Source organism: Thamnophis sirtalis, unplaced genomic scaffold (assembly GCF_051295495.1).
Source record: "Thamnophis sirtalis isolate CommonGarterSnake01/CBP01778 unplaced genomic scaffold, rThaSir2_p1.2 scaffold_1, whole genome shotgun sequence".
Taxonomy (NCBI): Eukaryota; Metazoa; Chordata; class Lepidosauria; order Squamata; family Natricidae; genus Thamnophis; species Thamnophis sirtalis.
Genome location: NW_028261381.1, coordinates 146,780,059 through 146,792,298, shown reverse-complemented (window position 1 = coordinate 146,792,298; position 12,240 = coordinate 146,780,059). Strand labels below are relative to the sequence as shown.

Genomic DNA, 12,240 nt, shown 5'->3' with positions numbered 1-12,240 from the left:
ATGCAGATCCAACTGAAGTATGTTTGGGCTGAATTGTATTGCTTAGTAGGTGGTGTGTTGGTGGCAGGGAGACTGACATAGCTGAATCTCTATGGGCAAGGGGGAGGGTGGGGGTGATGGTCTTTGGAAGTCCCTTTCCAGTCCAGATTTGTGAAATGATCCAGGCAATTAACATCATTTTAAATATAGGTAGCTAGTAGCCAGATAAAGGAAACATGTTCATTAAGGTTAAGATCTGATTAAGTAAATGCCAGGATGGGCACTATTGTAAGATATTCTAGGTACTTTTATGGAGAGGGTTCTACTATTACCCCCCTCCCCCCCTAATGAAGAGATGCAATGGGTTAGTTGCTAAGATGCTGAGCTTGTTGATCAGAAAGGTTGGCAGTTTGGCAATTTGAATCCTTAGTACCACGTAACAGTGTGAGTCCTGTTACTTGTCCCAGCTTCTGCCAACCTAGCAGTTCGAAAGGACATAAAAAATGCAAGTAGAAAAATAGGTTGGTTTGGTTTCCACTTTGGTTGGAAGGTAACAGTGCCCCGTGCGCCTTCAGTGTTTAGTCATGCTGGCCACATGACCACGGAGACATCTTCATACAGCGCTGGCTTAGAAACGGAGATGAGCACCACCTCCTAGAGTCGGGAACAACTAGCACATACACTATATTGCCAAAAGTATTCGCTCACAACTGCTTCTGATTATGTGGATGGGTAAGCGAATACTTTTGGCAATATAGTATATGTGCGAGGGAAACCTTTACCTTTACCTTACTACTAATAAAGAGTAATATTGTCCAAATCTGATAGGTATTATATCTGTTAAAGAGGTACATTTCCCTTTGTGTTAATATCTCTCTTGGTATATTATTGGGGCTATTAAAACAATCTCTGTCTTATAACTTCCTAATTTAATCTTGTTGGTCTTCCCAGTCTCGCAGTGTGGATAAGCAGCATGCTGTAATCAATTACGACAAGGAAAAAGATGAGCACTGGGTGAAGGATCTTGGAAGCCTAAATGGGGTGAGTGATGAGCCCGAGTGCCAAAGGCTGTGTATGTGTATGATATCCAGGTTTCATTTTTGTAAGTGGGATTTTCAATTCCAGTTTGCTAAAGTGAAATGAAGCATCTCGGGTTGGAGTTAATAGGATAGGCTTTAAAAGAAAATACATTAAATATTTTGATAAATCTTGTGAAATCTCAAGATTTATGTAGCTGCTCCTTTATTGAGTTGATGCTTAGTTAGTTTTGCCACAAGCTCAGATTAGCTGTTCATAGACTGCTCTAAGCTATAATATGACTTGCTTGATTTTTACTTAGTAAACTGTGTGAAAGCAATCAGTATTTAATAAACCATTGTTAAACAATATATAGTTCAATGCTATCCAAATAAGTCGATCTTCTGTACTTTCAGTAGATTAATGTAAATTTATACTCACTTGGAAGGCTTATTATGAATTAAGACAAGATACTAATCTAAGTTTCTTTTCGGCCATCCTTATTCCTTGCCTACTGGCTGACCTGCAATTACTTGTTTTTTTAAACCAGTGTTAGATGTTATAGCTTGTTCCTAAGAATGTCAAACCATCGCCCAGTGTTAACCCTTCAAGTAGGCATGATCAGGAAACAGGAATTATTAGAAATGTTAAAATGCACTTAATGCAGTTCAAGTATTTTTTCAGAATCTGAAAACCCCTCTCCTTTAATGTACCAGCTTACACAATCAAAATAGTTTGCATTTCTTTTTAACACTTTCTAGTTTCTCAAGACTCAGATGTATTTTCTTGTATTAGCTTTGTATTCACCTCCTCCTTTTTTTGAGTCAAACTCACATTTTTACACCTAGCTTGTTTGTGACTCAGCATGATTCTTAGGTCTATTGATTATGGCTCAGCATTATGTATAAACCAGACTATTAAAGAATTTGGAGAGTTTTATTATAGCTGGAAGATAACAGGTTGGGAATGCTTGTTATAGCAGGTAAATAATATCACTGATGTATTGGATGATTTACAGTAATGAATAAGTGATTTTACCTAAAAATTACAAAACTAGAAAATCTGAGTTTTGACCAATTGAGGGTATCTGCCAGGAGAAATGTGCTGCTTTCGGAAAAATCACACATTGTTCTAATAACATAAGCAATTGGAGATACTGCTATTAATAGGAAGCTGACACAGAATTGCTCATATGAGTTTGTTACTCCTTGTTAAAGAATGTGGCTGTTCAGTCTGGAGTATTGAATCTGGAGCTGGGAAAGAGATATTTTGTGGATTTGTGTACTTGAAATACAGGTATTGAATTTAGAGTAGGGTATGAAACAAATGACTCATATGAAATGTGTTTAAATATTACCTTTGTCCTTGTTCGAGTTGTTTACTGTTTAGGATAAACTTCAGAGTGGCAATAAGAGCAACACTAAAACTTGATTTTTTTAAAAAAGACTGACTTTTACAGGTTAATTTTTGTACAAAATGAGTAACATAAAATCATTATTCAGATATTTCAATAATCATTTATCTGCCTCCTTTATAGCATGTTCATTAGTTGCTAGCTACAAGAGGATTATCACTGGAATTATTTTTCATGAGGCAGCTAGCAGTCAAGAATAACATGCAGAACAGATGAAAATAACACCATATTGGGGGGTGCCTCAAAGCCCAATGTGGAAAACTTTAGAGTAAGCAAGAGCCTCAGAGCTGAAAGCAAGGTTGCACCCAGCTTTTCAGTTTTTTTCTCCCTTTTCCTCCCCTCCACTTTGAAAAAGTTTTAAAGGTTTTCTTGTTTTCTCAGATTACATTAAGCCTTTTTAAGGTCATCCACTACACTTTTTTTCCTGCCCCCAAATTATGGGAAAATATAATCTGAGGCCAATGGAAAGGAATATAGGTGTTCTATCTCTTAAACTCTCACTAATATTCACTATCTTTCAACAATCGAGAGCAAGAATGAGGTGACATTGAGGGTGACACCACCTCATGGCATTGAGGATTCCCTTGCTGAAGCACTGCTGAGTAAAGGTCCTAATCAGCTGGAGGTGATCTGCCTCCTTGATCAGATCCCATTTGCTTCTCAAGCAATTGTGTGATGGCTTCCTGGATTAAATGACCTTGGCTTTGTCCAGCAGGCATCTCCTTGATATGCTCAATAATCTTAGGACCTGTATTTGAGAATTTCAGGATACTTGTGGGGAATCTTGTTCCCATTGAAACAAGTTGATGGACTGCATGAGTCATTTAGTTTGGTGCATTGTACATAAAAAGGAGAAGAGGCCAGTGCTGGGAAAGATGCTGAGAGCAAAAGAAGAAGGGGACGACAGAGAATGAGGTGGCTGGATGGAGTCACTGAAGCAGTAGGCGTGAGCTTAAATGAACTCCGGGGGATGGTAGAGGACAGCAAGGCCTGGAGGAATGTTGTCCATAGGGTTGCGATGAGTCGGACATGACTTTGCAACTAACAACAACATAAAAAGGGAAAAGGTTATGTTTCAAGATAAAGAAATTGTAGGAGGAAAAGTTTAATAACTGGTATATTTGTATTAAAATAATAACTCCTCCCCCCCAATGAAGAAGAAGCTGAATGAATTGAGACCAGTTATAAATCCAGAATCATAATAGTTTGGAAGCAACGTGTGCAGTAAAGACCATTTTCTCTGTCTGCTTCTGCAAATGAGATATTCTTAGAAAAGCTTCTGATGTTAAATAGGGTTTCTAAGATAGATATCCAATTAGAGCTTTAACATTTTGAACCAAGCCTATTAAGCAATTAATGATCTGTGCAGATCATTCACAGATCATTCACCATAGGTATAATCTGGTCATGTTTCCATTTCCTGATTAGCAGGGTAGTTCTTGCTTCTGGCCAGTCCAGGTAATCCTCCTCATCCTCCATTGTAGTACCTCTAGTTGACCCAAGTAGATCTAAGCAATTTGAGGAATGAATGATATCTTTTGTGGGAAAAGTACCTTATTAGGCTTATTAGGCACACGAACAAAGGCCTTGGGTGTATCCCCAGTATCTAATTTGGGAAAGCAAGATCCTTGTTACCTCTTTCATTTGGAGAGCACGCCTTTGTTGATATTCTTGGTTATCTCAATGGCTTTTAGGTGTTGTAATCAGCCTTCCCTATTCAGCATTTTTCACATGTGCTGACCAGTTCTAATGTTCTTTTAGATTGCAAATTATGATTGTTGAAAGCCAACATATTTGCAAACTTGTCAGATTGATGAATACTGCTATACAAGACCACATTTTTCTTGTGCATCTGGCATAACCTGAAGTAGATAGCACTGCTTTGCAGTGTTTGTGCCTGCTTGACAATTACACTCCAGAAAGTAAAATAATCTTATCATGACCTTTATAGTTTTCTTGTTGGTGCCAAAGAAATTTTTTCTAATCCTCTTGGTTTGTAGGTCTAGGCATTTGTTATTTCAAGGAGATTATTAAGAGAGTAAGAATTCATCATACAAAGTAGAAGTCAAGATGAAGCGGGACCATAAGGAATTCATGAAAAGAATATCCACCTCCTACCTATTGTCCAGAGATATCGATTTGAAGGGAAAAACTTGCTTCAACCATGGAAGCTCACATAATTGACAGAAATTCCTAAATATCTGCATTGTTTGCTGGGATTGCAAACCTCTGCAGCTGCAACAGCAGTCCAGTCCAGGAAAATATAGATTTAGCTTTAAAAATTGCCACAAGTTCTCCATGTCTGACATGAGCTTAAAAATATGTTTTTGCTTTTGAATCTGAAGCATTGCATTATCTTACTGTACTGTATATTTAGAGCTAGATCTGATTATTTTGCATATTAGTATTGGCTATAATCTCCTGACCAGGGAGATTTTAGTTTATGACAAAATTGAGTTGGGGAGGGGTACTTTAGATATTTACAGAGGGGAATGGTTGAAAGCAGATGGTGAATCGGCTGCTGGCAGTGGCAGTGCTCCTTAAAAGCTTAATAGCTGTCATCACTTCAGTCTCCCATCATAAACAGAGAAAAAGGGAGAGAATTTTTGGCCCCTGAGCTACAAGTGCCAGCAGCTTCAGGCATCATGGTCAGTGGTATGTATGGTTCAGTATAATCTTGAAAGTCTCAATTGTGTCCCAAACATATTGTGTTCCTTATCCTTTCCTTTGTTTTGAGAGGATACTATGCCATTGCATTGAACAGTCATGAGGAACAGGATAAACTTCAATATGTCTACAGTGTGGGGACATGCACTGCACACCTGCAACATCTGGGAGTCACAGAAAGTGCCAGATGTTCCAGGAGTGCTGCTAATGTTGGTATAGAATGTACAGCTCTGACAAAAAGATGGACATAGGGATAGGCAATGAGCATCTATTTGCTGTGAAAACCACCCACATTTAGTGAGAAATAGGCAGTTTCATCTTGGTCTTAATGTTCCAGTTTCTTTTTGAGCTCTGTTTCTGCAAAGGAAGAACAGAAAAAAACATCTACAAAGAAGCAGAGCCTACACTCTTATATCTCCCAAGTTAAAGGTAGGAGCAGGAAAAAGATTTTCCGGAGACTCAGTTCTAGCCCATTATTTGAACTGCAAATTGGACATAACCAGGGTTAGTGAAATATAGTATAGAAAATAGTACAGATTAGTGGTGCAATTCTGCCTGTTCTATCCGGTTCAGGCAAATCTGTAGTGGTGGCGGCGGGAGGCTCCACCCATCCACCCGGAAGACATTACTGTGCATGCACGGAAGGTCCTGTGCATGCATGGAGGTGGTGCATGCACTCACATTTGCAAACCGATAGTGAAGTTGATTTCACCCCTGGTACAGATGCTATTATGGATATGGCTAACTCCCAATTTGGAATGACAAAAAAAATAAATTCCTGTGGACAGAGGAAGGCAGGTGAAATAGATTGTATGAGCCTGTTTGGTGGGCTGCATCTTTTAGTTGAGGGGGAATACTGTATCTGCACTAGGTGTTTGTTGATAGTTGATGTCTCTTGACTATAGTGAGGGTGAAATAGTTAAGAGTTCTCTGGAGAGAGCCTTTTACTTGACATTTCTCTTCCTCACCCACACTTTTAAAACAGGCTCAAATGAAGTTAAGTCTGCACCACCTCTGAAGGCCTCACTTCAGATAATTTCCTGGGCCTGGTTGCTGCCCCTCTGTAAAACATTGACTGTGTTCAACATTTTCTAGTTTTGTGTATTCTGGTTCAAATCTGCTTTTCTTGCCACAACTCGGCTCTGTTTCCAATCACGTTAAACTAATATCAGCCAGAAAAAGATCATGTTCTCTACATTTGCCTTCCTGGACCCTAGGGTAGTTTTTACTTAAAAGTTTGGATCTCATATCTGGCATCTGAAAACATTTTGCAAAGCAATCCCATTTATTGAAGAGTAGCAGTTATCTGTTATAGCTGGCTTATCAAATTGCAGAGTATTTCGTGTTCTATCTAGCTATCAAGGAGGATAAAGCCATTGATGTTCACTGCTGGTCAGTATACATAAAATATGTAACTGATTGCAAATTCTTCAGCTGGATGTTTTTTTCCCAAACGCTCCCCCCTCTCTTGCAGTCCTCTCAGATTGCCTGACACATTTTACAACACTGAGGATGCCTCTCAGTGAATCTTACATCATTGATAAATGTTTGGGTGCAGCACCTTGGTGCCAAAAATAAAATATATTTCTTAGTAAAGTGTTGTGAAGAGATGGAATAATTACTTTAAGCTGTTGAACTGTTTCAACTGTTAAAACTGAGATGGGCAATTTTAGAGCTCAGGACTATGTGCTTGTCTTTGATGCTAATAAAGTTTAAAGTTAAGATGGGAGTAATACAGAGTGGTCATAGCTGTGTTGCACTTAAGGTAAGGCTTCTTCAGGTTTTGTTTTTTTTAAAAAATCCTGTTAGGAAGGGCTTACTATGTTTTCCCGAAAATAAGACAGGGTCTTATTTTCTTTTGTCCTCCGAAATAAGCACTTGGCCTTATTTTTGGAGAGATCTTATTATTTTTGAGGTGCAGGAGGCAGCAAGCGTGTTCACCTCATAACTGCTGCTGTATTTTTGGGGAGGGCTTATTTTGGGGGAGGGCTTATTTCAGCGCATGTGCTCAAAAGCCCGATTGGGCTTATTATCCGGAAAGATCTTATTTTCAGGGAAACAGGGTATTTATAACTTTTTATGCCACCCATCTCACAAACCAAAGTGACTCTGGGAAGCTTTTTATTTTCTGAACAAAATTAAATCTTTTTAAAGTAGTGTTCACTATTTGTTTTTAATATGTTTCCTCTCTGAAAGTGGAAAGAAACCATGTCATCCGTTTTCAGCCATTGTGGACAGAGAGGGAGTCAATCACAAAAAACACATGTAGCTTGGAATGTTATATTATCTGACTTGTCAGAGAAATCTTTAGTACAATGCAATTCTGCATGAAGACAGTTCTCTATATTTATCATGCTTAAGTCTCTCTGGCTTTGAGATGTACCATGACAGGCAGTATCAAGGAAGAGATGCTTGGTCCAAATTCCTTTTCAGCCATGGTTTAATACAAGTGGCTGTTCCTTTCTGGGGCCCTCTTTCCTGTCTTCATTATGTGGATAATCCTAACCAGCCTGTTATAAATTTGTATCTGTTATAAAGATTACTAACATTGTATGTTTTTAAATGCTTTTAAAAGTATAAGTTAAGTTTGTGAAGTTGGTTCCTTTGAAGTTTTAGAAGGCTTGTGGTTTAGCCCAGAAAATGCAATAAGGGAGCTTTTATGGTTTGGAAAAATAACCTTGTGGTATTGCCTCAGTTGCTCTGTCAAATGGTTTGTATGACTGTCAAAAAGCGATTGCCTGGGTTCTTTTTGGTTCTTTTTGAAATGCAGTCGATCAGTATCTTTTGCTGAAGCTGTTTTTAGTGATAGGAGAAAGGGGCCGATCGACCAAGCACCAAATGATGGGGAATTGTATGTGGGAAGGAAAGAGGTACCAGTTGATCGGCAGAGGATAGACAGAGATTTTGTAAAGCTAAAGACAGTTTCCTCTCTAAACTTCTTCACACTGATTCCTCCTCCTCCTCCTCCTCCTCCTCCTCCTCCTCCTCCTCCTCACATATCACTTGAATGATATATTTTTTTGTGTTTCTTTTCCATAGACCTTTGTGAACGACATACGAATCCCTGACCAGAAGTACATCACGCTAAAACTGAATGATGTGATTCGTTTCGGCTATGATATCCTTTTGGATGTGTCATAGAAGCACGAGTGCATATATCGTCAAGGTTCAAGATTTATTATTTTAAGAAAAACACTGTCTTGTTTTTTTTTTATAAAATTGAAATTAACTAAATCAGATTATATGAATTACATCCCACTTGGAAGATCACCAGGACGAGCTCAAGAAAATATATGCTCTTTTGTTGCTGTCATTCTGAGTGTTAGTCTGGTATCAAATTAGAACCGGGGAGATTCAGGCTTATGTCCCATTCAGCCATGAACTGTAGTTTTGATCTTGGGTTATTTCTCAGCCTAAAAAATTTTGTTGGGGTGGATGGGACCCTGAATTTCCCTATTTCCCAGATTTGATTTCCCAGATAGTCTTATTCAATGACAGCGTTCATATTTCATGCAAAGTTACCTATGGTTTGTTTGCTGTTAGCGTATAGATCTGTGATGGTGAACCTATGGCACACAGATGGCATGCAGTGCCCTCTCTGTAGGCACACGAGCCACCGCCCCAGTTCAGATCCGCTGTACATGCGTTCACACCTTCCCCTGGCCAGCTGATTTTCGGGTCTCTGCCACACATGTGTGTGGTCCCCTGCATGCAGTAGACACATGGGGGAGCATGGGGGGTGCAGCATCCCCCCCCCCGTAGCCCATTTTTGGTCCCAGGAGGCTGCAGGGAGGCTTACTAAACCCAAAACGTGGGGGGCGCAGGCATGCTTTCAGCACATGACGACAAAAAGGTTAGCCATCACTGGTAGTCCTCACAACTATGTTGGTTGGATCAGTATTTATGTCACTAAGTGATGCAATTGTAAAGTGTGATGTCATGTACCAGGTTGACGTAGTTACACAAGGATTGCAAGGGTTATTAAGCAAGGACCTCCCCTGACCGTAGCTTCAGACTTCTTGATAACTTCCCTATTGACTTTGCTTGTGGGAAGCCAGCAGAGACGTTTGCAAATCATGATTACGTGGCTGCAGGGATGCTTCAGTGGCTCAAATTTCAAGGACCAGTTGTAAGTACTACTTATATGAGTGATTGCTGAACAAGTGGTTTCTAACAAGAGCCACCTGTGTTATGTAAATGGAACTCTTAACAAAAAAAGCAGCTGATTAATAATATTTGGTTCACTGAGCCTTCAATAAAGAAGTTTGTGGAATTTATCTTTGGTGTCTTGGGGGGGGGGGCTTGGCAAAACTGAAAGTGGGTTCAGTTTGAGCTTGATGAAACAGCTGCTTCTTATTAGCTTCAGTGTAAGAATTTTCCTGTTGAAAGATTTTGATGGTTCTTCTCTTGGCAGTAAAAACATTCCTAGTTTTTGCATGTGTGTTTATATCTTCTAGATAAGAATTGCAATCTACAACATCTTACTTGCCATTAATTATCAAGATATGTTCACACTTAACTCTTTTTGGAAAGATTTGCAAACTGTATCTTGGTATTAAATCAATATAATCCCATGATGGCAAACCTATGGCACATGTGCCAGAGGTGGCATGCAGAGCCCTCTCTGCTCACATGTGCTTGTCTCCATGACGTTTCTTTCATGAGCTTCTCTTTCCCTGAAAACGACAAAACAGAAGCTCACAAAAGAAAAAGATCTTACCTCTTGTTGCCCTGCCAGTGTTGGGATGCCCCACCTCCTGGCGGCCAGCTGGTCTTTGAGTCGCTGCTGTGCATTCACACATGTCCGCGTGTGCACACTTTTGCGTGTGCATGCACACCTTTCAGTTCGGGCATGTGTGCACGCAATTTGGGCACTCAGTGTCTAAAAGATTTGCCATTACTGGTATAGTCAATGATGGTTCTGATGAACAAATAGTCTGATGTGGACAAAGAATGCAGCGTATTTGTAAGTGCAAGCTTTATGAGGTTGGAAACTTTACCCTTCTACTTTTTGATTTATTTCTAAAATGTGTCTTCAAAATATAATACATACATTTTTCCACCTGAGAGTTACTGGGAGATCACAGTTTATAAGTGCAATTATTGCTAATTGCTGCTACTCTTAAGATGCAAGTTGGTCTGGACAGCAATAAGTGGACCAATTTACTCCACTGCTGGAATTTGAAGGGTATTTGAAATTTTTTTTATGTGATTGCTCTTGGTTATGTTATGCAAATTTATTACTTTCTCTTTCCCACGCCACTTTCTGAAATAAAATTCGTCCTCTATCCTTCTTTATATTTCTTTGCTTCCAGGTTTAAGATTTCAGACTGTAGGAGACTAATCCATCTCTTTTTATGTTAGTAAGGGAAGAGATTTAGGAGGTGTAGAATATGGTTTACTCGCTCACAGAACAGCTTGATCCCAGATTAAGTAGCTTGACACTTGCAGTTTCATTCTCACCACAGCTTTCCCATCAGTCTTCTCTGAATGAGCAATCTGGATGCAAAACTCAGGTCAGGGCTTAAATTCCTCTTCCCCACTAATCAACAACTTCCAAAATTATGCCTGCGATCTACACCATTTTTCAATTCTGAGTTTTTCTCCTCTTGCTTTGTTGAGTTTAGCATTGTGTTGTGTTTTGGGGTGCAAGCCCAGACACTGTTGTTATATATATGCTTTTCTTGGCAAGCAACCCTTCCCCCCCCAACACTAGATTAAGGCACATTTGACATTTTGGTAGTTCTTGGCAGCAGGCACAGGACTGTCTGAAATTATGTGTGTGCATCTGTGTGTGCTAGGGAAAGAAGAGAGGAGAGAAAACTGGAGAGTTTTACTGAAATGGAATCACTAAAAATGAAGTGATATGCTTCCACAATTCAGCTGAATTCATTCCTCCCTTTTCTACTGAACTGTCAGCGTAAAGAAACAAAAAAGAGAAAACCACCCCCTCTTCCCTTCTCCCTTGGATCTTTATGGATTGCTCCATTTTTACATTCCCTGAATCAGCAAAGTTCCCATGCACAGATCTGTCCACTGTAGCCAACAAGCAGATTTCTCCTATTCTACCAGAATATGGCTTGTCCTTGTTTTGTTACTGTTTTCTTTAAAGTAACATTAACAATCTTGTCTTGCTTTTTCTGGCATCCTTAATTTCCTCCTATTCCCCACCCTTTTGAGAAAATGCAGGCCAACTGTGTTCTGGAACTGTGACCTGAGCTTGTGCATATCTTACTGTTGTCGTTTTTCATTACAATTACTTTTTTCCCCTCTGTGGGGATGTCCCACATGCTGAGTGTTTCTGGTTAGGAATAAAAAGCTTGGTTGGTGTGCAATTCATACTAGGTTTTCAAGATTGAAAATGGATCCAAATGAGGTATTGCTTGTAGCAGTTTGCTATTTTTGTTGGAGGATGAGCAAGTTGTGGCATCTGTTGTCCCTTGATTAGCAGTTTGATTTGTGTGCTGCTGCTGACTAAGCAGCGATCCCCTCCTTTCCCACCACTCCACGTGCACTCTGATCAAAGTTTGCTGGAAGAGGATGATCATGTCAGATAGAATTGGAAATGCAGTAGTGGCATTCCTTTGCTTGAACATAACTTCAAGTTCCATTGATAGAGGTAAGTTGAATAGTCAAGCTTCAAGACTTTATAAGGAGCAGATTTATTTGAATAACAGTTTCAGTTAAGTCAATTAACTGAACCTGGTTTGTCAGTTGCTTGAATGAGATTTCCAGGTCTCCAAATGCATTCCTACAAGCTTTTCTATAAAAGATCAGAATAGAATATAATAGAAGAATATAATAGAAGAATAGAAAATAGAATAGAACAGAACAGAATATTTGTCACTTTAAATGCAGCCTACATAGGGATGCGGTTGCTCAGTGGCTAAGACGCTGAGCTTGTTGAGCAGAAAGGTCAGCAGTTCGGTGGTTTGAATCCCTAGTGCCACATAATGGAGTGTCAACCACATGACCACGGAGATGTCTTCGGACAGTGTGGCTCTTTGGCTTCGGACAGTGTGGCTCTTTGGCTTTGAAACGGAGATGAGCATCACCCCCTAGAGTCAGGAATGACTAGCAAATATGTGCGAGGGAAACTTACCTTAATCAGCCTACATTAAAATGAAGTTTTGTTGCATTTAGATCTCAAAAGAGAACCTTTA

At 39.5% G+C, this 12,240-nt stretch overlaps 1 protein-coding gene across 5 annotated transcripts in view; it reads left to right on the top strand.

The window, feature by feature from the left end:
• Positions 1–12,240, top strand: part of CEP170B (centrosomal protein 170B) — a 72,367-nt gene that overhangs the window by 12,415 nt on the left and 47,712 nt on the right. For all 5 annotated transcript variants that reach the window (XM_087727062.1, XM_087727055.1, XM_087727085.1 and 2 more), the window contains 2 exons: positions 931–1,020; positions 8,117–8,197. In XM_087727062.1, coding sequence (XP_087583188.1) covers positions 931–1,020; positions 8,117–8,197 — 171 coding nt within the window. The remainder of the gene's footprint in view (positions 1–930; positions 1,021–8,116; positions 8,198–12,240) is intronic.